Genomic DNA, 23,571 nt, shown 5'->3' on the forward strand with positions numbered 1-23,571 from the left:
GCACTGGGACACCTTGGGATCAAGAGAGGGTGGGTCTGCTGGTTAGAGTCGGGTAGAGTCAGGACTTCTGGGTTCTCTCCCCAGCTTTGGAAGGGGAATGAGGTCCAGCGCCGCCCCCCCCCCCCCCACCCAGTGCGAGACCAGCACCCCCCGGCCCAGCCCCAGATCAGAGCAGGGGGCTGGGAGCCAGGACTCCTGAGTTCTCTCCCCAGCTCTGGGGGGGGGGGGGGTCCAGCGGTCAGAGCAGGGGGCTGGGAGCCAGGACTCCTGGGTTCATGGGGTGCTCGTGGGTGATTCACTCGCCCTCTATTTTCTCCCTCCCCACCATGGGTCTGGTGCTGGTTCCCCCAGCAGGTCGCCAGTCTCAGCGCCCAAGACCCCCCCGTAAAGCGGGCACCGGGCTGGGGGCAGGGCGGCATTTCCTCAGCCTGCCCTTCAGGACCCAGCGGTTTGGGGTCGGGAGCGGGGACAAAGGGACGGAGGCGGGCGGGAGCCTGGGGCCAGGGCAGGGGGCGCGGGCCTGGTTCCAGGGACCCCTCCCCCGGCCTGCTGGCTCCCAGCCGGGCCCTGCCACCTTAAGCGATCCGGGCCGCTCCACCTTAAGGGCTGGCGCCGTGGCTAAGCCCAGCCCGGTGCTTGCGGCGGACGCCGGGACCGGGGGCTGGCGCAGGAGCGGGACCCGGCGCGGCTCACACGGGCGAGGCGAAGCCGGACCAGCGGGAGCGTCTCCAGCAGCTGCGCCCCCAGCACCCGCCCCTCGCAGCAGCAGAGACCGAGCAGGGTCCCCAGTGCCAGACCAGCACCCCTGCGTCCCCCATCCCAGCGCTCCCCACCCCAGTGCCAGCCCTGCGCCCCACGGTTCTGCGCCCCCCCAGTGCCAGACCAGCACCCCCGGCCCTGCGTCCCCGCATCCCAGCACCAGCCCAGCGCCCCCCCATCCCAGCGCCCCCCCCAGTGCCAGACCAGCACCCCCCATCCCAGTGCCGACCCTGCGCCCCACGGCTCTGCGCCCCCCCAGTGCCAGCCCTGCGCCCCACGGCTCTGCGCCCCCTCATCCCAGCGCCCCCCCAGTGCCGGCCCTGCGCCCCCCCGGCCCAGTCCAGCGCCCAGCATGGCCGAGCCCAGCACCGAATGCAGCATCAAGGTGCTCTGCCGATTCCGGCCCCTGAACCAGGCGGAGATCCTGCGGGGGGACAAATTCATCCCCCTCTTCCAAGGGGACGACAGCGTCATCCTCGGGGTAAGTGCCCCCCCCCGCCGGTGCGGGCCCCCCCTCCCAACTTCCCTCTCCCCGCTGCGGCATCGGCCCCAGGCTGCCCGGCTGGGGGGAAGGGGGCCCCGTGCCCAGCGCACAAAGAGCTGGGGAGTTGTGTGGGGTCCCCCCAGCCCCCCACCAAAGCTCCGTCAGCCCGAACTCTGCGGCTGCCAGGAAGGGGGGGGCGAGGGGGTGGCAGGTGGCGGGGGTGGTGGTGGTGGGGGGTGTATTGCGGATCCTCCATCCCAGCGGAGGCAACTGGGTGTGGCCAGTAGGGATGGGGATTTGGCTACTGGTGCATGACCCATAGAAAATAGGAATCAATGGTTTCCATCCCTGCCCCCACCAGGATGGGGGCCCCACTGGGATGGGGGCCCCCCTTGCATCCAGCCCCTCCAGCTGCCTCATCCCCCCTCTTTCTGTCCGTCTGTCTGTCCCTAGCCCGCAAAGTGGCTGCCTCACCCCCCCCCCCTTGACCTTGCGAGGGTGAAAGGTGAAAGCCCCGCCCTAGTCGTGGACAGGTCTGCGGCCTGGCGGTGCCAGCTCGCCCCGGTGCCCCTGCGGGGCGGGCAGAGCCGGGGGGGGGGCAAATGGTGCAGGTCGCGCCATGGGCTGCAGGTTGTTTACTTCAAGGTGTCCACGCCCCTGACGTGGCTCTGTCTGCAGCTGCCCGCCTGGCTGGGTGGTCGAGGAGCCTGGGATCCCGGGCCCCTCCATAGGCCAGGTGAGGGCAGAGCAGGGCCCCAGGGTGGGGTTGTCAAAATCAGCCCCTTGGTTTAGCCAAGAGTGAGGGTCGTGCTTAGCCCGGGCTCCCTCAGCAGGGTCTGGTATTGGGACGCGTGTTACAGACGCTCCAGCTGAGATGGCCCCCCCCACCCATCGCACTGGGGCAGACCCTGACCAAGATCAGGGGCCCCTGTCTGACCGGGCGTTGCAGATACTGAGTGAGAGACAGTCCCTGCCTCCCAGAGCTCCCTGGCTAAGTAGACAAGTGGTTGAAAGAGAAACTGAGTCACTGAGCAGGGGAGGGGAACCCAAGGGCAGGGGCAGAGCTGGGGTTAGAGCCCAGCTGTCCTTTATCCCAGTTGAGTGCTCTAGCCACTAGACCACGCTGCCTCCCATAGTCTGCGTCCCCCTGGTCTGGCTCTTTCACACACCCCCCCCTCTGCCGTCTGACCGGAGCTGGGGGGCGTCTGTGCCGAGCGAAGGCAGACGCCTGCACTTTTCTCCTCCTGGCATAAAGGCCCTTTCCTGTCTATCCACGCGCCCAGCAGCAATGCCGGCCGCGTGGCTCTGTCAGCCCCGCAGCGCCTCCCCTCCATTGTGCCCAGCGCCCGGCTCCAGACGACGCCAGGATGGTCATTCCCCTCCCCCCATCTCCTGCTCGTCTGAGGCTGGGGAACGGCGGGGTGGGTGGGGGCGGTGGAGAACTCGCCGGAGCGCACGGAGTCCCCTTGGCGGGGGCCGCGCAGGCCACCGGGGAGGGGAAGCTCTCTCTGGGCAGGGATTAGGCCGCGGCTCCCGGATTAACGAGCTTGGCTGGTGACCGCCCTACAGCAGCTGGTCCCGAATCCCCCCTCCCCCTCCCCCGTTCATTTAGGGCCCCCGGGGGTTTGCATGGGGGCCTGAGGCGGGGGAGGGGGGTTGAGGCAAGGCAGGGAGGGGCGGAACGGTTCAGGGAGGCCGCCCGCGGGGCAGGAGGCTCTCGCGTCCACAGGGACGAGGTTGTGGGGCAGGGGAGCAGAGGGATGAGGGGTTTGGGCCTGGGATTGGCAGAAGAGCCTAACGGGGTTGGGCACCCTGCTGCGTAGCCATTACACAGCCCCCGTCACCGGAGAGTCTGAGCCTGGCCGTCTGTGGGGGCTTTATCCTCGGCAGCTCACGCGCCGTCAAAGCAGCCCTCGCGGGAGACCCTACAATAACAAACCAGCTCTCACGAGAACAACCCCGCCATTTTGGGTGACCCTACAAAAACAACCCAGCCCGTGTGGGTAACCGTACCATAACAACGCAGCCCTCATAACCAAAAGCCAGCCCCTGCAGGTGAACCTACAATAACAAGCCAGCGGAGGGGTCTGAGCGGATTCATTATTATTTATTGAGACCTTGCCAGGTGCATGCTGGGAGTCAGTGCCAGGCTGGCAGCTCCCCCCACCCCCCCAACGTCCTGTCCTAGAGGATGTATACGGGACTAGCTGCTCCAGTGCTTTGGAGCGCCATGGGGCAGGCTGGTGCTGAAGGTTGCAGGTTCTAGTCCTGGTCCCCCAGGCGGGCTAGGGGGGGTAGGGGAGGGGTGTGTGGCTTGCAGCCCAGGTGTGGGCAGTTTGCAGAGCCCTGGCACGGATGGGGGCGAGCTGGGAGCTGCCAGCACCGGCCTGGGTTGAACCTTTCTCTGGCTTGTTGTGGTTCCCGAGTCGCTGGTTTTGGAGAGCCCTGGGCAGAGGCGACAGGAGCGGGAGAGCTGGGTGTGGGCTGCGTCTCTCTGTGGGCCCCAGCTCTGGCATCGGGGCTGCAGGTGTACCAATGAGTGGCACAAATACTCTGCCCCCCCTGGGTGGCACTGCTGGCGTAAGGGGTTTCTTAGCCAAGCAGGGGGGATGGGAGTGGGGGGCTCCGGGAGGCCTGAATGACTGGGGAGTGGGGGTCGCGGGCTAGGCTGGGTGTTTGGAGAGGGCTCCTCGGTGGGGGCGGGTACGGCTCGGCTCTGTCTGTGCGGCATTCCAAGGTCACAAGTGGGATGAGTTTGCTGGGTCTTGGCCAACTTCCCCATTCAGGCACATTGCCGCTTCCCCTCTGGGCTTGGCTTTGTTGGCATCTCTGCCCTGGAGTGAGCCAGACTGCGGGAGAAAGGGGCATTGGCAGGGGAGCCCAGGGCTGGGCTAACAGGGGCCTGCGGGTCGGGAGTGAGGGGCACCGGCAGAGCTGGGGGGCAGCTGGCACGGCACCTACTCAGCTCTGTGCCTGGCTCCTGTATCAATAATGTCCCGTGTCTCTCTTGAACCGGGGGTGGGATCTGGCCCCTCCAAGAGGTCGGTCAGTCCCCTGGCTCTTCCGTCCCCAAACCCCCCTCCCGGGGGTCCCAGCCCTGCCCCCCACGCCGTGAGGGGAGCTGCCGTCCTGTCTGGGCAGAGCTGGGCCTGGGCGTCTCCAGCACCTGGACAGCTCCCGGCGCCGGCCTGGCCTCCTGCCTCCGCCTCCAGTGGGGGAGATGGACTGGAGCCTGTCTGAGGTCTGTGTGCCCCATGCGGACCGGACCGGGGTGGGCAGAGGCCTCAGCTCAGGAGGCCAAGACCTCCCCCCCCATGCTGCCTCATCCCCCCCTCCCCACGTGGTTCTTGTTGGGGGGGGGTCCCTCCTGCCTGGGAGGGGGAGCTAATTCCTATTGAATGTTGCCAACCCCTCCCAGCTGGCGCCCTGCCAGCCCCCCCCCCCCCGGTTAACAATGCTGCAGGGAGGGGCCGTCTCAGCCCCGGGTAAGGGGCTGGGGCTGGAAGGGTTGGCTGGGGGGCAGATGGTCTCCCCCCCGGGGGGTGTCGGGCCGCCATACCATGCCCCATTCCTGCTGCTGGGTCTGGAACTTCATTCCCCCCCCCCCAGCACCCAGGAGGCTTGGGGGCATGGGGGGGTCGCCCTGTTCTACCGGGCCGGGTGGGCACAGGCCGGGGGCAGCGAGCCAGGAAACGCCTCCCTGCTGGACCTGGCAGTGGGAGAAGCAGTTGCCGGGGGGGGGGAAGGGGGGTGCTCTATCTCTGTGTGTTGGCACCAGGCTCATCCCCTCAGTGCCAGGGAGGGAGGGGGCACAGAGGGGGGTGGGGGGGACTAGGCCTGGGGGCCACAGGGTGAACCCTCTGGCAGAGGTGGGGGTCTCTGCCTGGGGACTGACCCACCCCATTTGCTTCCCCCGCAGGGCAAGCCCTACGTCTTCGACCGCGTCTTCCCCCCCAACACCACCCAGGAGCAGGTGTACCATGCCTGTGCCATGCAGATCGTCAAGGGTGAGCGGGGAAGGGGGAGGAGGGGGGCACCCCAACGTGGAGTTTAGCAGTGGGGGGAGGATGGGGGGGCAGATCCAAGCTGCAGGGAGCAGTGCAGGGTGGGGGGGGCTGGGGGAGTGTGGATGGGGTGGGTGCGGGGGGAAGGGGAGGGGAGTGGGGGAGTAAGGGGTGGGGGAGAGTGGGCAGGGGAGGAGAGGAGGCGGTGTGGGGGGAGGGGGCTCTCGCTTACCCCCGTCTCTTGCAGATGTGCTGGCTGGGTACAACGGCACCATCTTTGCCTACGGGCAGACGTCGTCGGGGAAGACCCACACCATGGAGGTGAGACAGGTGGGGCTGGGGGGGCAGGGTGATGCCCCCCCCGGGGAGAGGGACTGGTGCTGGGGGCAGTGGGGCGGGAAGTTAGCCCCTTGGCCTCCCCTAAAATCTGCTGGGAGGGAGGGAGGGGGCTGGAGCTAGGCCCCCTCCCCAGGGAGACTGGGCCCCACGACTGACCTCCCCCCTCTGCCCCCAGGGGAAGCTGCACGACCCCCAGCTGATGGGCATCATCCCGCGCATCGCTCGCGACATCTTCAACCACATCTATGCCATGGACGAGAACCTGGAGTTCCACATCAAGGTGTGTGTATGGGGGGGGATTCTGGGATGGGAACTGTGGGGGAGGGGGTTCAGGGGGGCTCTGGGGTAGGAGCTCTGGAGGAGGGGGTCCAGGGATTGCTCTGGGGTCAGAGCCATGGGGGTTGGGGTTCGGGGGGGCTCTGGGGTGGGTGTGGGAGGGGGTCCTGTGGGGGCTCTGGGGTCAGAGCTGGGGGGGGCTCTGGGATTGGTGCTGATGGGAGACTCTGGGGGGATTTGAAGAGGGCCTCAGATTGGGGTGGGGGGAAGCACTGGGGATCTCTGAGGTGGAAGAGGATGGGGAGGTTTATGGGGGCCTGAGCGAGCTGCAGGGGGTGACCCTGGGGGCCTGGGGAGGGTCCCTATGGGCTCATCCCCCCCCCCCCCATCTGTGCTCACGTGGCTCCATCTCGCTCTTTCCCAGGTTTCTTACTTTGAAATTTACCTGGACAAAATCCGGGACCTGCTGGATGGTGAGTGATGCCCCCCAGGAGAGCGGGGAAGGGGGGCTCAGATGGGGTCACCGGGGGGGGGGGTCAAGGGGCGGGGTGCAGAGGGGGCTATTTCTACTTCCTGAGTGGCTGAGCTGGGGGAGCAGGCCAGGGGGTGCTATTGGGGGGCCCTGTGTGATCCCCAGCCCCCGCTGCCCCCCACCCCTGGGGCCCGATTCCCCAGCCCCCGCTGCCCCCCACCTATGGGCCCTCCCCCCCCCATTCCAGATCAGCCTTTTCTTTTCCCAGTGACCAAGACCAACCTGTCGGTGCATGAGGACAAGAACCGGGTACCCTACGTCAAGGTGAGGGGGGGGGTCCCCTCGTGTGGGGAAGCAAGGGGGTGGCTGTGGAGGGGGGAAGGGGACCTAGGGAGCACCCAGAGGGTTGGAAGAGAATCACCTGCTGCATAAGGGGAAGCGGGGGGCGGGGCTGTGGGGAGCAGAGCGGGGGACCCCTGTGGTGTGGGGGCTGTGGGATAGGGTGAGGAGCCCCCAGTGTGAGGTGGGGGCCTGAGGAGGGGCTGTGGGGGAGGGCCACCTTGGGGGAAGCTGTGGGGGTGGGGGGTGAGGAGCCCACAATGTGAAGGGATGGGGGACTGTGGGGGGGGTGACAGGCCCCCCCCCCCCCCCGTGTGAGGCTTTCGGGGAGGGCCGGCTTGAGGGAGGCTGTGGGGGTGGGGGGGTAAGGACCCCCCCATCTGAGGTCATGATGGGAGTGGGGGGGGGGGTAAGGACCCCCCACCCGAGGCTGACCCCCCCCCTTCCCCCCGCAGGGCTGCACCGAGCGCTTTGTTTCCAGCCCGGAGGAGATCCTGGACGTGATCGACGAGGGCAAATCCAACCGCCACGTGGCTGTCACCAGTGAGCAGCTGGGGCACCAGCCTGGGGGGGGGGGCAGGTGCCCTGGGGCCGGGCCCTGGCCTGGGAGGTGTCCAGTCCCGGGGTCACCATCAGCCCTGGCCCCCAGGGCTGGGTGAGTGGATGGGGGCTGGGGCCCGGCTGACTCACTGCCCGGGGATCAGGGCAGGCTCTGTGCTCGGGTGGGAGCTCTGGGCCTGGGGGGGCCGGTGCCAGCAGGCCTCCCACCCCTGCGTCTCCCCCCAGACATGAACGAGCACAGCTCCCGCAGCCACAGTATCTTCCTCATCAACATCAAGCAGGAGAACATGGAGACGGAGCAGAAGCTGAGCGGGAAACTCTACCTGGTGGACCTGGCTGGCAGCGAGAAGGTGCCAGGGCTGGGGGGCAAGGGATGCAGAGTGTGCGGGGGTGGGCAGGGCTGGGACCCCCCCCCCAATGGGCCCTCCAGAGGCACCGCCCCACCCTGCTTCGGGATCTCTGCCCGGATGCCTGGGTCCCGGGGGAGAAGGCTCCTGGCTCACCCCTGCAGCCGAGACCCCTCTGGGAGGGCAACGCCCTGCATCGGGACAGGAGTCCCCCAGCCCCCCCATAACCGACACCCCCTCTGCCGGCAGGTCAGCAAGACGGGGGCCGAAGGGGCCGTGCTGGACGAGGCCAAGAACATCAACAAGTCGCTGTCGGCCCTGGGCAACGTCATCTCAGCCTTGGCCGAGGGGACGGTGAGACACACACACACACACACACCCCCGCGGGCTCCTTGCGGGGGTGGGATCCCCCTGCCCCCCATCCCAGAGCTGGAGTTCAGGGTCTCCCTCTCGCTCCAACCATGACAGGCCCCCCCACTTCTCCTCACCTCCTCTGGGGAACCTGAGCCTGGCTACCTCCTGTGCCCTGGGCACCCCTCTTCCCCCCCCCAGGGCACCTATCTCTCCCCCCCAGCCCTTCTGTGCCCCACGGCACCCCTCCCATAGCCCTCCTGTGCCCTGGGCACCCCTCCCTCCCCCCAGGGCACCTATCTCTCCCCCCCAGCCCTTCTGTGCCCCACGGCACCCCTCCCATAGCCCTCCTGTGCCCTGGGCACCCCTCCCTCCCCCCAGCCACTCTGTGCCCCAGGGTGTCCCTCCCACCCCAGGACACCCCTCCCATAACCTCCCCTCTGTGCCCCTCCCACCTGCCCCGAGGTGCCCCCATGATTTTTCCGGGGTGACCCAAGGTGTCGGGGCGAATCACTCCCACCTGCTCACAGCCTGAGAGCGCCCTGGCTGTGCCTACTGGGGGAGACCCGCCCAGGCCCTGCCGGCCACTGGTGGCTCACACGCTCGGCTGTGGACTCCGCGAGCCCCCCTTGCCCTCTGCAGGCTGGCGAGTCCCCCGGCCACAGGGAGTGCCCAGGGTCTGCTGGGCAGGCACACATCGGGGTCAAAAACCTGTTACAGACCCTTCCCGCTTCGTCCCAGCGCCCCCCTCCCCCCCATAACTCCCCTCCCGCGCCCCTTGCAGAAGAGCTACGTGCCCTACCGGGACAGCAAGATGACGCGGATCCTGCAGGACTCGCTGGGCGGGAACTGCCGCACGACCATGTTCATCTGCTGCTCGCCTTCCAGCTACAACGACGCCGAGACCAAGTCCACCCTCATGTTTGGCCAACGGTACCGGAACAACGCCCGCGGCGCCGCCCGCCTGCTACCCCTGGGGTCCCCCCTCCCTCTGGTGCCAGCCGGTGCCCACCTGCTACCCCGGGGGTCTCCCCGCTCGCTGGGCCCGCAGGCCCCTCCCTGTGGGGCCGCCCGCTGCCCACCCGCTACCCCGGTGCAACTCCCCCACCCGCCTGTGTGTGCTGGGCTCTGGCGCTGCAAATCCCCCTGGGGATGGGCCGGGAGCAGCAGGCTGGATTCCCCCCACCCCACCACAGCCGGTCACAGTCGCCCCAACCCGGAAGGGAGCCTGGAGTGGCCCTAAATCCTCTCAGGAGCTGCCGGGGCAGGTGCCAGGAGAGGCTGAGGGCTGGACTGGGGTCGCTTGGTTCCCCATGTCGGGGTGTCCCAGATCCAGGGGGTGGGCAGAGCCGGGGGGGGGGGGAACCAGAGGGGGGCGCTAGGAGGAGTTCAGGGGAAACCCCAGCTGGAGAGATCATTGCTGCTTGGGGATCGACTCCCCGGGGGGCTCTGGCCCCGGGAGGCAGCGCTGGAGAGTGGGGGGCACGGCTGGGGGGCGGGGCTGGTTCGTGGGCTCCATGTGAAAGGAACCTCCCCGCCTCCCCTCCAGGGCCAAGACCATCAAGAACACAGCGTCGGTGAACCTGGAGCTGACGGCCGAGCAGTGGAAGAAGAAGTATGAGAAGGAGAAGGAGAAGAACAAGACGCTGAAGGAGACGATCGGGAAGCTGGAGGCTGAGCTGAGCCGCTGGAGGAACGGTGAGGCCGGGCTGGGGGACCCAGGCATCCGGGTGGGGAGGGGGAGCTCACCCAGCTGCTGGAGGAACCGTGAGGCCTGGTCGGGGGACCCAGGCGTCCGGGTGGGGACAGGGGAGCTCACCCAGCTGCTGGAGGAACCGTGAGGCCTGGTCGGGGGACCCAGGCGTCCGGGTAGGGAGGGGGAGCTGACCCTGCTGCTAGAGGAATGGTGAGGCCAGGCCAGGGGACCCAGGCATCCGGGTGGGAAGGGGAGCTCACCATGTCCTGTGGGAAGAGAGCTTTGCTCTCCAGGGCTGAGTTTCTGGCCATCCCTGGGAGCCGGTGGGGGGGTCCCTGTTTCAGCTTCAGGGGGTTACCCTGCCCTCCCCCCCTTCCCTCCCCCCGCAGGGGAGAACGTGCCAGAGACGGAGCAGCTGAGCGAGGAGGAGACGCCGGCGCCCGACACCTGTGACGAGACGCCCGTCAACGACAACGCCTCGTCCATCGTCATCCGCATCTCCGAGGAGGAGCGGCACAAGTACGAGGAGGAGATCCGCAAACTGTACAAACAGCTGGACGACAAGGTCAGCTAGGATGCTGCCCCCCCCCCAGTGCCCACTGCCCCCCCCCAGTGCCCACTGCCCCCCCATGGCCCCCCATTACTGTGGCCAGCCCCCTCCATTCCTGCAGCCCCAGGAGATGCCAGGGCGCACACACTGCAGGCTTACCAAGACACACCCCCCCTCCCGAACCTGCCAGCCAGTACAGGCCAGAGAGCCCCCCGCCTGACACCTGATGTTCCCAGGGGTGCCGCGCAGCAGCTCGGGGGGGGTGCCCGTGGGGCGGGTGGCTCTGACCCTCCCCCCGTCTCCTTCCCCCCCCCCCAGGACGACGAGATCAACCAGCAGAGCCAGCTGATGGAGAAGCTCTCGCAGCAGATGCTGGAGCAGGAGGAGGTGAGAGGCCGGGCAGAGGGAGGGAGGGGGCTGGACCCCAGGGGAGCCCCCTCTTCTCCTGGGGTGGGGCGCTTGCCTGGGGCTCCCAGCCTGACCGGCTGTGCCCCCCCCCCCCCGCCAGCTGCTGGTGTCGACGCGCGGGGACAACGAGAAGGTGCAGCGGGAGCTGGGCCGGCTGCAGGCGGAGAACGACTCGGCCAAGGAGGAGGTGCGCGAGGTGCTGCAGGCGCTGGAAGAGCTGGCCCTCAACTACGACCAGAAGGCGCAGGAGGCGGAGGAGAAGGGGCAGGAGAACCAGCTGCTGGTGGACGAGCTGTCCCAGAAAGTGGTGAGCGGGGCGGCGCCGGGCGGGGGGGGGGGTGATCCGGGGCTGAGCCGGGCGGGGGGGGGGGTGATCCGGGGCTGAGCCGGGCTGGGCTCTGAGCTGCTCTTCTCCCCCCCCCCCCCCCCAGAGCACCCTGCTGGCCCTGGAGACGGAGCTGCAGCGTCTGCAGGAGTTCGGCACCCGCCAGCGCAAGCGCGTGGCCGAGGTGCTCAACGGGCTCATGAAGGACCTGAGCGAATTCAGCGTCATTGTGGGCAACGGGGAGATCAAGCTGGTGAGAGGGGGCGGGGTGGGGGTGGGGTGGGAGGAAGGGAGGCAGAGGGTGGCTCTCAGCGGGGTGGGGGATGAACTGGGTGGGGGAAGGGCGGGTGGAGTGGGGGGAAGGGAGGCAAATGGAGGAGGGGGCAGAGGGCAGCTCTCAGCGGGGTGGAGTGGGGGGAAGGAAGGGGCATGGGGGGATGGGGAAGGGGCAGAGGGCAGCTCTCAGCGGGGTGGAGTGGGGGGAAAGAAGGGGCATGGGTGGATGGGGGAGGGGCAGAGGGTGGCTCTCAGAGGGGTGGGAGGAACAGAGGCGGATGGGCGAGGGAGCGGCTCTCAGTGGGGTGGGAGGAACAGAGGCGGATGGGGGAGGGAGCGGCTCTCAGCGGGGTGGAGTGGGGGGAAGGGAGGGGCATGGGCGGATGGGGAAGGGGCAGAGGGCAGCTCTCAGCGGGGTGGAGTGGGGGGAAGGAAGGGGCATGGGCGGATGGGGGAGGGGCAGAGGGTGGCTCTCAGAGGGGTGGGAGGAACTGAGGCGGATGGGCGAGGGAGCGGTTCTCAGTGGGGTGGGGGATGAACTGGGTGGGGGAAGGGGGGGTGGAGAGGGGGGAAGGGAGGGGCATGGGCGGATGGGGGAGGGGCAGAGGGCAGCTCTCAGCGGGGTGGAGTGGGGGGAAGGGAGGGGCATGGGCGGATGGGGGAGGGGCAGAGGGCAGCTCTCAGCGGGGTGGAGTGGGGGGAAGGGAGGGGCATGGGCGGATGGGGGAGGGGCAGAGGGTGGCTCTCAGCGGGGTGGGAGGAACAGAGGCGGATGGGTGAGGGAGCGGCTCTCAGCGGGGTGGAGTGGGGGGAAGGGAGGGGCATTGGGGGAGGGGCAGAGGGCAGCTCTCAGCGGGGTGGGAGGAACAGAGGCGGATGCGGGAGGGAGCGGCTCTCAGCGGGGTGGGGATGGGGGGAAGGGAGGGGCATGGGCGGATGGGGGAGGGAGCGGCTCTCAGCGGGGTGGGGATGGGGCAGGGGCGGCGCTCAGCTCCCTGCCCCCCCAGCCGGTGGAGATCAGCGGGGCCATCGAGGAGGAGTTCACGGTCGCCCGGCTCTACATCAGCAAGATCAAGGCGGAGGTGAAGGGGGTGGTGAAGCGTTGCCGCCAGCTGGAGGCGCTGCAGGTCGAGTGCCAGCGGAAGATGGCCGTGACGGGCCGGGAGCTGGCCGCCTGCCAGCTGCTCATCTCCCAGGTGAGGGGCGGGAGCCGCGGGATGGCAGAATGGGGGTGGTGCCTTGCTGGGGGTCGTGGGTAGGGGCTGTGGGCTGGCTCCTGGGCTGGGGCCAGGTGTGATGGGGCTGGGGCCGTGGACGTGTGTGATGGGGCCTTGGGGTTGGGGCCGGGTATGATGGGACTGGGTGTGATGGGGCCGTGGGGCTGAGCGCGGGTGTGATGGGGCCGTGGGGCTGAGCGCGGGTGTGATGGGGCCGTGGGGCTGAGGGTGGGTGTGATGGGGCTGTGGGGTTGGGGTTGGGTGGGATGGGGATGGGGCCATGGGCGGATGTGGGGTTGGGGCTAGATGGGCTGGGGATGGGGCTGAAGGCGGGTGTGATGGGGCCGTGGGGTTGGGGCTAGATGGGCTGGGGATGGGGCTGAGGGCGAGTGTGATGGGGCCGTGGGGCTGAGGGCGGGTGTGATGGGGCTGAGGCTGTGGCCATGGGGCCGGGTGTGATGGGGATGGGGCTGTGGGTGGGCGTGATGGGGCCGTGGGGTTGGGGCTAATTGGGCTGGGGATGGGGCTGAGGGTGGGTGTGATGGGGCTGTGGGGTTGGGGTTGGGTGGGATGGGGATGGGGCCATGGGCGGATGTGGGGTTGGGGCTAGATGGGATGGGGATGGAGATGGGGCTGAGGGAGGGCGTGATGGGGCCGTGGGGCTGCCCATAACCCCCCCCTTCCTGTTCCCCCCACAGCACGAGGCCAAGATCCGGTCCCTGAGCGAGTACATGCACAGCGTCGAGCTGAAGAAGCGGCACCTGGAGGAGTCGTACGACACGCTGAGCGAGGAGCTGGCCAAGCTGCAGGCCCAAGGTGCGTGTGGGGGGCCTGCCCCTGCTGGGCAGGGGGCTGTGGGGCAGGGGGCTGGGGTCCCCCTAACCCTCTGCTCCTGGCCCTGCAGAGACCGTGCACGAGGCGGCCCGGAAGGACCAGGAGCAGGACCCGATCCAGGATGCTGACGAGGTCAAGGTGTGTGGGGGTGGGCAGAGCCGGAGCTCTGGGGGGATGGCAGGGGGCTCTGTGCTGGGGAAGGGGCTCTCTTCCTCCCGCCTGTTCCCCACTCACCAGAGGAGCGGAATATCGGGGGGGGGGGTGAGGAATCTGGGGCCCCAGGATGAGGGGGGAATGGGGAGCCCAGTGGGGGGAAATCTAGGGCCTGTTCGGCAGGGTGGGGATGGGGGGCCCGGCGCGGGGGATATGGGGCCCCAAGGGCAGGGTGGGGGGCCTGGCGGAGGGGGATGTGGGGAGCCCGGTGGGTTGGTCTGGGGCCGCTGGAGCAGGCTGGGGAGCCCGGTGGGTTGGTCTGGGGCCCCCGGGGGTGGGTTGGGGGCACGTGGGGCCCCTGGCTGGGTCCGTCTCTAACCGTGGCCCTTGTGGTGCAGAGGGCCCTGGAGCTGCAGCTGGAGGGGCACCGGGAAGCCCACCACAAGCAGCTGGCCCGGCTGCGGGACGAGATCAACGAGAAGCAGAAGGTCATCGACGAGCTGAAGGAGTGAGTGACTCCCCCGGGCTCCAGACACCCGGACAGGGCCGGGGCTCGGGACCAAGGGGGGCCGGCTGGTGCCCTGGGGCCCCCGGCACTGACTGCGTCTGTCTCTGTCTCGCCGCAGCCTGAACCAGAAGCTGCAGCTGGAGCTGGAGCAGCTCCGGGCCGACTACGAGAAACTCAAGAACGAGGAGCAGGAGAAAACCATCAAACTGCAGGAGCTGACGTGAGCCCCTCCCCTGCCCCCCAGTCCCGGAGCTGAGACCCCCCCGCCCCCGACCAGGGCTGAGATTCCAGCCCACGTGCAGCCAATTCAGCCCCCCCAGTCCCAGGACCGGCTCCAACCCCTGGGGTCGCCCCCTCCCCCCCAGGGGGGAATGTGGGGCCTGACCCCCATCTCCTCTGTCCCCCCCCAGATTTCTGTACGAGCGCCACGAGCAGTCGAAGCAGGATCTCAAGGGGCTGGAAGAGACTGTCGTAAGTATGGGGGAGCCCCCCGGAGTGGGGGGTGGGGGCGGGGTGGGGGGAACCTGTCCTGACCTCCGCTCTGTCTGTCTGTCTCTGCCCCAGGCCCGGGAACTCCAGACCCTCCACAACCTGCGCAAGCTTTTTGTTCAAGACGTCACGACTCGAGTCAAGAAAGTGAGTGGAGTCCAGCCTGGCTGAGCCCTGACCCCGGCCCCGTGCCCCTGGGCCTGCACCCTGAGCCGGTGCCAGCCCCCCGGCCCCAGTCCTGCCCTGCCTCTGTCCCCCAAGGACCCCCATCCACACTACAGCCCTGCCCCAACCTTCCTGGGCTTCCCCAGCCCTGTGCCCCGCTGAGCTGGTGCCAGCCTGCCCCCGATAAAGCTCCCCCCCGCCAGCTTCACCATGTGTCCATGCTTCACCCCCATCCCTGTGCCCCCCAGAGCGCAGAGATGGAACCCGAGGACAGTGGGGGGGCCCATTCTCAGAAGCAGAAGATTTCCTTTCTTGAGAACAACCTGGAGCAGCTTACAAAGGTTCACAAACAGGTAGGTGGGGGCCGAGCGCCTAGGGTGGGGGGCAGCTGCAACAGGAGTGGGGGGCTGGAACGAAGCCAGCGTGGAGGGGTGGGGAGGGCTCAGCCGGAACTGGTTGGGGTGGGGGGCACTTGCTGTGAGCAGGTGCCAGGGGGCACCGAGTGGGCTGGGGACATGCCCCCCGCCCTGGGGGTACACTATGCTGCTGCCTGGCACTGGGCGGGCCCATTGGGGGGCTGGAGGGAGGTCACAGGACCCCACCCCCCATTGGCATCGTCTGTTTTTATTTTCTGATCCATGTGTGTTGTGCACTGCTCACGAACCTCCATGCCCATCCTGAGCCTGGAGCCCCCCGCCCTGCTGTCCAGTTTGGGCTGACGCCCCCCCATCCATGCCACCCCCCCCAACAATGCTGCCAGTGCCCTGACCTCACCAGCCCCTGGCTGGGTCTGACCCCAGCTAGTGCCATCTGCAGCCATCTCCTCTGGGGCACCCCCAACCCTGGGGCCTTAGAGCGACCATCACCACAGCGCCTGGGCTGAGAACGCCAGACTCATCACCACCTGTCGTGCATTGGGCACCGGGCGCTGAGTCTGCTCCTCCCGCCTCCCCTGCTCCGGGGTGGAGGAGCTGCTCCCGGAGGGGGCACCCCGCGGGGGAGATCAGGCAATGCTCCCCTATGAGTGGCCCCTCCCCAGTGGTGGGGAGGCAGGGGGGCTGTCTGGGCCGGCTGGCACTGGGGTGCACGGGGACGGATCCTGGGGAGTGCATGCCCAGCTCCCAGAGCGGGGAGTACGAATGTGGGCTTTGGCCGTGCCTTTCCCCCCCCTCCCCCCAGCTCTGCCTTGACCCCCATCCCTGTCAGTCCCCACCTAGGCCTCTCCCTCCCCCGCACCCCATCTGGCCCTGCCTAGCCCCCTCCTTTGCCCCCCCCCAACTTGTGCCCGTCTCCATCCATTCTCGATGTCTCTCCAGCTCCCCCTTCCGTGGTGCCTTGGCGCCCCGTCCCCCCGCATCCCTGCGCTAGGGGGGGTGTATCTCCCCGTCATGGCGGAGAGGGTGTCAGGCTGCTGCCGCCTTCCTGGTCCCCTGTGCCCCCGGCGGGCTGAGTCCCTGGGGGGGTAGCACAGCGCCATGGGGGAGGGGGTGCAGCCACGTGCCCAGGCTGGGAATAACCTGGCTGCTTCCCCTGCCCCGAGCTCTGGCCCTGCCCATGGAGCCCTCCCCAGTCTCCTGCCCGTTGCTGCTGGGCGCCCGGGCCGATGCCCTGGGGCCCGTGGGAGGCAGATGGGGTGCGGGGCTGCCCCCAGGTGCCGCGCTGTGTTGAGTCACTGCTCTGTGTCCCCTTTCACTGCCTTTCCCTAGCTGGATCTCTGGGTCTCCAAGGTACCGTACCCCCACCCCCCCAGCCTGCTCCCTCACCGGGCAGGCAGGGCTGGGCCGGGCAGGAAATGTTTGCAGAGCTCACTCGAGGGTTCAGACGTGGCACCTTCCTCCCTTCCCCCCAGCCGCAGTCGGGACAGTCTCTCCGTGCCAGGGACAGTGCCCGGCAAGAGCCTGGGCACTTTCCGTCCCCTGGCCGCATCCCTAAGTGCTCCTTTCTCCGTCTTCCCTGGGAGGCAGGGGGCTTGGGCAGCACCCGGGATGGGCCCTGCAGGATAGGGAGGGTCTGTGCCCACCTCCCCATGGGCACCCCTCAGGCAGGCCGGGCTGGGCCCTCAGAATGGAGAGAGGTAAACAGTGGTGTCCGCCAGGGGTCTGTTCTGGGCCCAGTCCTGTTTAACATATTCATAAGTGATCTGGAGAAAGGGGTAAACAGTGAGGTGGGAACATTTGCAGTTGATCCAAAACTACCCAAGATAGTTAAGTCCCAGGCAGACTGCGAAGAGCTACAAAAGGATCTCACAAAACAGGGTGACTGGGCGACAAAATGGAGGATGAAATTCAGTGTTGATAAATGCAAAGTAATCCCAACTATGCATATACAATGATGGGATCGAAATTAGCGGTTACCACTCAAGAAAGTGATCTGGGAGTCACTGTGGATAGTTCTCTGAAAACATCCACTCAATGTGCAGCGGCATCAAAAAAGTGAACAGAATGTTGGGAATCATTAGGAAAGGGATAGAGAATAAGACAGAAAATATCCTGTTGCCTCTATATAAATCCATGGTACGCCCACATCTTGAATACTGCGTGCAGATGTGGTCGCCCCATCTCAAAACAGATCTATTGGAATTGGAAAAGGTTCAGAAAAGGGCAACAAAAATGGCTAGGGGGATGGAACAGCTGCCGTATGAGGAGAGATTAATAAGACTGGGACTTTTCAGCTTGGAAAAGAGACGGGTAAGGGGAGATATGACAGGTCTATAAAATCATGACTGCTGTGGAGAAAGTAAATAAGGAAGTGTTATTTACTCCTGCCCATAAACACAAGATTTAGGGGTCATCAAATGAAATTAATAGGCAGCAGGTTTAAAACAAAGAAAAAGAAGTATATCTTCACACAACACACAGCCAACCTGTGGAACTCCTCGCCAGAGGATGTTATGAAGGCCAAGACTATAACAGGGATCAAAGAAGAACTAGATAAGATCATGGAGGATAGGTCCATCCATGGCTATTAACCAGGATGATCAGGGATGGTGTCCCTAGCCTGTGTTTGCCAGCAGCTGGGAATAGGTGCCAGGGGATGGATCACTTGATGATTCCCTGTTCCGTTCGTTTCCTCTGGGGCACCTGGCATTGGCCGCTGTCGGCAGACAGGACACTGGGCTAGATGGACCTTTGGTCTGACCCCGTCTGGCCGTTCTTCTGTTCTCTGCTGCGTGATCTCAAACATTTTCTTGCCCGCCCCTGGCCCGTGGCAGCTGTGCCAGACAGCGACCGTCCCCCTCCATCCTGCCGCAGCTTGCCTCCCGCTTCCACGCTCCCCTCTGCCACGCGCTCGGCTTCTGCTCTCCCGCCACCGCTGCTGCCTGCATGCCACACGCCTGGTGGCACGGCCTGCTGGGGGCTTGTGCCTGGCAGAGCTGTGGGGGGGGGGGCGGTCGGCCTGGAGGCAGTAGGTACCTGCCCCCCAGCTGCCCTGCGGCTCTCCAGCTTTTCAGCCAACGTGTGCCCTGCGCCATGCAGCCTCGAGCCTGGCTCCACATGGGGGTGGGGGCAAGGAAAGGGGCATGAATTTGGCCAAGTCTCCATGGGCACAGGAGAGAGAGAGCGCCAATGGGGAGGCGCCCCGTGCCCCTAGACAGGGGGCATGACCACCTGCCCTTCCCCATGCTGGCCTCCCTTGCCGAAAGCGTCCCGACCTCAACACGCTAGCAGGGCCGAGAGAAGGAGGGCAGGTTGCTGGAGCCCCCGGCCCTCTACAAGGCCCCCTCCCTAGGGCCACTGGTCACGGCTCCCACCACTGCCCTGTCAGCTGCCCTCTGCGTGGGAATCCCGGTTCCCCATCACTCCCCGGTGCAAGTGATGTAGCACGGGATGAATTGATCTGTGGAACTGCCTGCCACAGGGGGGCGCTGAGACTGAGAGCTTAGGGGGCTTCAGACCTGGGAGCAGGGGGTGCATGAGCACATCCCAGAGATGGAGCGAGAGGGGCTGCAAACCCCCCAGCCCCAAACCGATGGGGTGGGGGTCTCCCCCCAGGGCAGGTGACCCCTTAGCCCACTGCTGGGGGGGTGGGGGTGCTGGCTCCTTTCCCTGAAGCAGGCCACTGGCCCGGGGGTGGGGGTGGGGCAGGAGACGAGGTGAGGTGTGCCGCGGCTCCCTGCATAGGGCGGGGTGGGAGCCGGCTGCTTCCCGGGGGGGGGGGGGGTAGGGCTCAGGGGGGTCTCGTCTCGCCTCCGCCGACACCCCCTTGTCTCTCCGGCGCCCCCAGCTGGTTCGTGACAATGCAGATCTGCGCTGTGAGCTTCCAAAGCTGGAGAAGCGGCTTCGGGCTACGGCTGAGAGAGTTAAGGCCCTGGAGGGTGCACTGAGGGAGGCCAAGGAGGGGGCCATGAAGGACAAGCGGCGCTACCAGCAGGAGGTGGACCGCATCAAGGAGGCCGTGCGCTACAAGAACTCCAGCAAGCGCGCCCACTCGGCGCAGATCGGTGAGCGCCCGCCCGGGGGCAGTGGGGTCCCTTTCCCACAGGAGTGGGCGCTGCCAGCGTCAGGGCTGCAGACCCCCCCCCTCCACGCACATGGGGGGCAGGGCTTGGCGACTCCTAGGGCATTGGCCTTCTCCATAGGGCGTGGTCCTGTGGGTAGGGGAGGGCATGAGGGGTGGACACTGCCGGACCCTCAAGCCAGCATGGCCTGAGCCTAGGGCGTAAACCCACCCCCCCGTTCTCTGGGGGCCATGTGCTCCCCCCCGCCGGCCCGCCTCACTGCCACGTCTGCACTGGGGGGTTCCCAGGGGCCGTGATTCAATGGAGGTTTCTCCCTTTCAGCCAAGCCGGTGCGGCCGGGGCACTACCCGGCCTCGCCCACCAACCCCTATGGCGCCCGCAACTCCGACTGCGTCAGCTACACCAACAGCCTCTTCCAGAACTACCAGGCAGCCTACGGGCAGGGCTCCGCCCCAGACGCCTAGTGAGTGTCGGGGATGGGGGGGAACGGGGAACCCCCGATGGGGGCTGCCACACGTGCCCCCCTCCCCCTGCAGTGGGGGGGGGCACTACCAGCTCTTGGGGCAGGGATCCCCCATTCATCACCCCTGGCATGTGGAGCGGCTGTCCGTGCTGCGGTTCTGACAGCTCCGTCTGTCTGGGTCTCCCCTTGCTCAGTTTTGCCAACTCCTCGTCCAGCAGCGGCACGGGCTCCTCCAGCGGCCCCCTGGCGCCTTACCAGAAGCTGAGCGTGGATAACGGTGAGAGGGGCCCAGCCTGGGTGGGGGGCACCGCGGGGGGGGAGAAGGGCAATCCTGACGGGGGGGGGAGGGCGGGAGTTTGGAGCCTTTGGATGCGTCGGCTTCAGCTGGGCCGAGCGGCTGGGTGGAGGCTGCTGGGGAGCGGGCGGCTGAGGCTGGGGAGGGCCGGGGCCGGAGGTGGCCATCTGCTGGGGTGGCCGGGGCCCTGCTGGGGACCAGAACTTGCAGCCCATCAGAGATCCCCTGATAGCCAGGGCCTGTCCTGGGAGAGCACCCCAGGGCTCCTACCCTCCGGGGACCCCTCTATGCTGCCAGGATGATGGGGGGCCGGGCCTCCCCCTGACACTGCACTTTCCTTTCCATGTCTGCCGGGCTGCAGGGAACGCCACAGACATCAACGATAACAGGTGAGGCCGGGAGCCCCCGCGGGGGGGCTGGGATGTGGCACAGGGAGTGGCCAGCAACCCACAGGGCAGGGTTGGAACCGGGCATCCGCCAGCCAAGGGGCATCACAGGGAGGGCGTCGTCCACGCCCCAGACAGCCCTGGGTTCAGGCTGTCTGCCCCGGGGTTGGAGCAGCCAGGCCCTGGCCTGGGGAGGGGGTTGGCACTGGGGGGAGGGTGGGAAGGGGCCTCCCGGGGCACAGCTGAGGGCAGAGCTAAGCCCTCTCTCTGCCCGCAGAAGTGAGCTGCCCTGCAGCTGCCAGGCTGACGAACAAGCTAAGCTGTTCCCCCTCCACCAGGAGACAGCAGCCAGCTAATAGCGCAGATGGTGAGTGCCCTGCCCTGCTGGGTACCGCCCTGCCCCACGGGCCTCTGCCCCTGCATCCTCTGCCCTGCCCTGCTGGGTACTGCCCTGCCCCACGGACCCCTGCCCCCCTCCCGCCTGGTACCACCCTGCCCCACGGGCCTCTGCCCCTGCATCCTCTGCCCTGCCCTGCCCTGCTGGGTACCGCTCTGCCCTGCCCTGCCCTGCTGGGTACCGCCCTGCCCCACGGGCCTCTGCCCCTGCATCCTCTGCCCTGCCCTGCCCTGCTGGGTACCGCCCTGCCCCACGGGCCTCTGCCCCTGCATCCTCTGCCCTGCCCTGCTGGGTACTGCCCTGCCCCACGGACCCCTGCCCCCCTCCCGCCTGGTACCACCCTGCCCCATGGGCCTCTGCCCCTGCACCCCCGCCCAGCTGGGTACCGGCCCACAGGCCTCTGCCCCTACCCCCGTTAGGTACTCCCTGCTGTCTGCATCCTCCCCAAGGGACAGGGCCGGCTCCAGGCACCAGCTTGTCAAGCAGGTGCTTGGGGCGGCACATCCAGCACTTCGGCGGACGGTCCCTCACGCCGGCTCGGAGCGAAGGACCTTCCGCTGAATTGCCGCTGCAGATCGTGATTGTGATCGCGATCGCGCTTTTTTTTTTTTTTTTTTGGCTGCTTGGGGCGGCCAAAACCCTGGAGCCGGCCCTGCCAGGGGAACCCCCCCCCCATTGCACCTGGCCCCCGTCCCCTGCCATAGCACTGTCGCTGCCCCCCAAAGCCTTTCAGTATCGCGTGCAACACCTTCCCACAGCCCCCCAGTGTCACACTGGCACTGCCCCGCCAGCCCCCCGATGTTGTGCCTGCACCCCCAGGTGCCTTCCCCTCCTGTCTCCCGCACTAACCCTCCCCCATTGTGTGTCGCCCTGGGGCTCCTACCATGAAAACTGCTGGGGGGTTGCCCCTCTTCCTCGTACCCCCAGGTCAAGCCGGCCTTCCCCAGCACCCCGTTAGCTGGCGGGGCGGGACCCCTGCCCGGCACAGCACTGGCAGGTGAGCCAGGCTCGGCCCGGGGCAGGTCCCTGCTGTCCGGGGCGGCCTGAGATCTCACCCCATCCCCTCTTCTCTTGTAGTTTCTAACCGGGCTGGAGGCCTCTGTTCAGCATGCTGCTCTCTGACTTCCCGGGGCCTCTCTACTAACCCCCGTCTGTCCGTCCGCGCGTCTGCCTGTCCTGCTCTCTCGTCTCCTGTGTCGTTCCCCAGCTGCTGCGCTCGCTGTCTCGCGCTCTCTCTGTCCTTGCAAGCTCCTTGAGGTCACAGCTTGCCCGTCGGGTCCGGGCCCGGCCTGCCTGGGGCTGGCGGTCCGGCCCGGCCCGACCCACCTTGATTTTAAAATGCCTTAAGCAGCCGTCACAAGGAATGTCCGGCATCGAACCCAGGCCCAGCCCCTCTGCACCCCGCGGAGAGGGGGGTATTAGCCATTTCACCGCACGCCCCCTCATCCGCCTCCCAGCCCTGGGCTCCCAGAGCCCGTGGCATCCCCCAGGCGCTGCCCTTCCCCCTGCTAGATCGGGACCTGCTGGGGCACAGGTGTCCCCGGCCGGGGGCGCCCCACGTGTAACCAGCAGCAGGGCCGCCTTGCCAGGCCCTGGGAGCCTGCTTCTCATCTCAAGGGGGGAGCGGCCCCCTGGTTCCCAGCCTGCCGTCCCGCTGGGGTGGAAGGGGCCCTGCAGCGCAGGCAGGTCAGTGCCTCGGGCTCTTCCCTCTGTCCCCCCCCAAGCTCCCCCAGCTGCCAGCACTGCCCCAGCCCTGCCTGGCATCTGGACTTGGGGCTGCAGCGGCTGCCGAGTGGCCGTCTGTCCCTTCCACCCATAGCCATGCTGGGGAGACAGCTGCTCGCCCCAGGCTGAGTGCCCGGCCTCGCCCAGCGTCAGACTAACCCCTGGAGAGCCCGTGACCCCAGCACAACCAGTGGACGGTCGGCTCAGCAGAGATGCTGGGGAGCTCCAGCTCTCGTGCCCAGAGGGGGGTTGCTCCTGGGCAGGGCAGAGGTACCTGTGCTGGCGCTCGGGGCTGCACTCTGCATCCTGCCCCCAGGATGAGTCCCACCCCCATGGCGCTGTCTGAGCTGGGCCCCTTCCTGCTCCTGGAACCTGCCTACTCCTTAGCCTCGCTCCCCAGGCTACTGATCCCGGGGGGGGGGTGCGCCCTGATCGTCTCCTCTGGGTGCCTTCCAGCTCAAGGTGGGCTCCCCTCAGAGCTAGCAGGTAGGGGGGTTTTGGGGGCAGAGGCGCTGTGCTAGAAAATGGGGGGACACTGCCATGGTTGTGAAATCTGCCTGGGGGCTTTGCCCCTCCCCCCCAATGCCCATTAAACAGCTTAGCCTATGGGGGCTGGGTGTCCTGCACGGCGCTGTTCTGGACAAACCGAAGCTGCTAAACCCACCTCGGTGTCTTTTTTTTCCTGGGCCGGCGGGCGGCCGCCTCTAGCTTGCGTGTGTGTGTGTCCCCTCTTCTCCCCTCGCCACGGCCACTACGCCCAGAGCAGAGCGGGCCGGGGGGACCCTCGGCCCAACGTCGGGGTCACTCTGCCCCGCTCCTGCAAGGTGGGAACACGCAGGCCCCGCCCACTCCCCCTCTGCTCACATCACACCAAAATGTTGCATGTTGGAGTAAAAAGTGTTTATTTAAGAAAATCAATAAAGAGATGAGAATGAGCGAGCGCCCTGGTGTCTGGGGAGCGGGGGGAGCAGCGGGCATGGGACAGGAGCAAGAAACTCTTGTGGGTAGGCAACGTCCTTTGGTCTCATGTTTGTGCAGCACCTTGCACAGCGGCATGGTCCACAACGGGGGCTCCTACATGGGAGGGGGATGGGAATAACCTTTGCTAGCCCATGGGCCTGTTCTCCTGCCTTGACCTGGGAGATGGGAGCTAGCAGGGCAGAGGATTTTTGAGGACTGAAGAATAGGGAAATAGAACATCTCTACCCCCACGCACACATCCTAGCGTTGGGCATGAAAGCTTTCTCCTGAAGGCGGTATGGTGGGGGGGAAGAAACCTGATGCCCAGAAAAG

General features: G+C 67.2%; 1 protein-coding gene across 2 annotated transcripts; it reads left to right on the forward strand.

Annotated features, from left to right (window-relative positions):
• Positions 1-1,028: 1,028 nt before the first annotated feature.
• On the forward strand, positions 1,029-23,217 carry KIF5A (kinesin family member 5A). Of its 2 annotated transcripts, XM_065576618.1 has the most exons (30): positions 1,029-1,240; positions 5,163-5,250; positions 5,495-5,568; positions 5,762-5,866; positions 6,287-6,335; positions 6,603-6,658; positions 7,129-7,216; positions 7,460-7,584; positions 7,831-7,935; positions 8,717-8,865; positions 9,482-9,630; positions 10,018-10,193; positions 10,497-10,565; positions 10,687-10,893; positions 11,018-11,164; positions 12,195-12,383; positions 13,103-13,220; positions 13,309-13,376; positions 13,790-13,899; positions 14,018-14,119; positions 14,310-14,370; positions 14,464-14,535; positions 14,802-14,906; positions 16,260-16,280; positions 18,778-18,994; positions 19,334-19,475; positions 19,670-19,752; positions 20,132-20,159; positions 20,434-20,523; positions 21,631-23,217. In XM_065576618.1, exons 1-29 carry the CDS (start codon positions 1,112-1,114, stop codon positions 20,510-20,512), a joined length of 3,111 nt encoding a protein of 1,036 aa, XP_065432690.1. In that variant the 5' UTR covers positions 1,029-1,111; the 3' UTR covers positions 20,513-20,523; positions 21,631-23,217. The 2 variants fall into 2 exon arrangements, with proteins under 2 accessions (XP_065432690.1, XP_065432691.1); XM_065576619.1 differs by lacking the exon at positions 16,260-16,280.
• The last annotated feature ends 354 nt before the right edge of the window (positions 23,218-23,571 follow it).

This window comes from Chrysemys picta, chromosome 22 (genome assembly GCF_011386835.1).
Source record: "Chrysemys picta bellii isolate R12L10 chromosome 22, ASM1138683v2, whole genome shotgun sequence".
Taxonomy (NCBI): domain Eukaryota; kingdom Metazoa; phylum Chordata; order Testudines; family Emydidae; genus Chrysemys; species Chrysemys picta.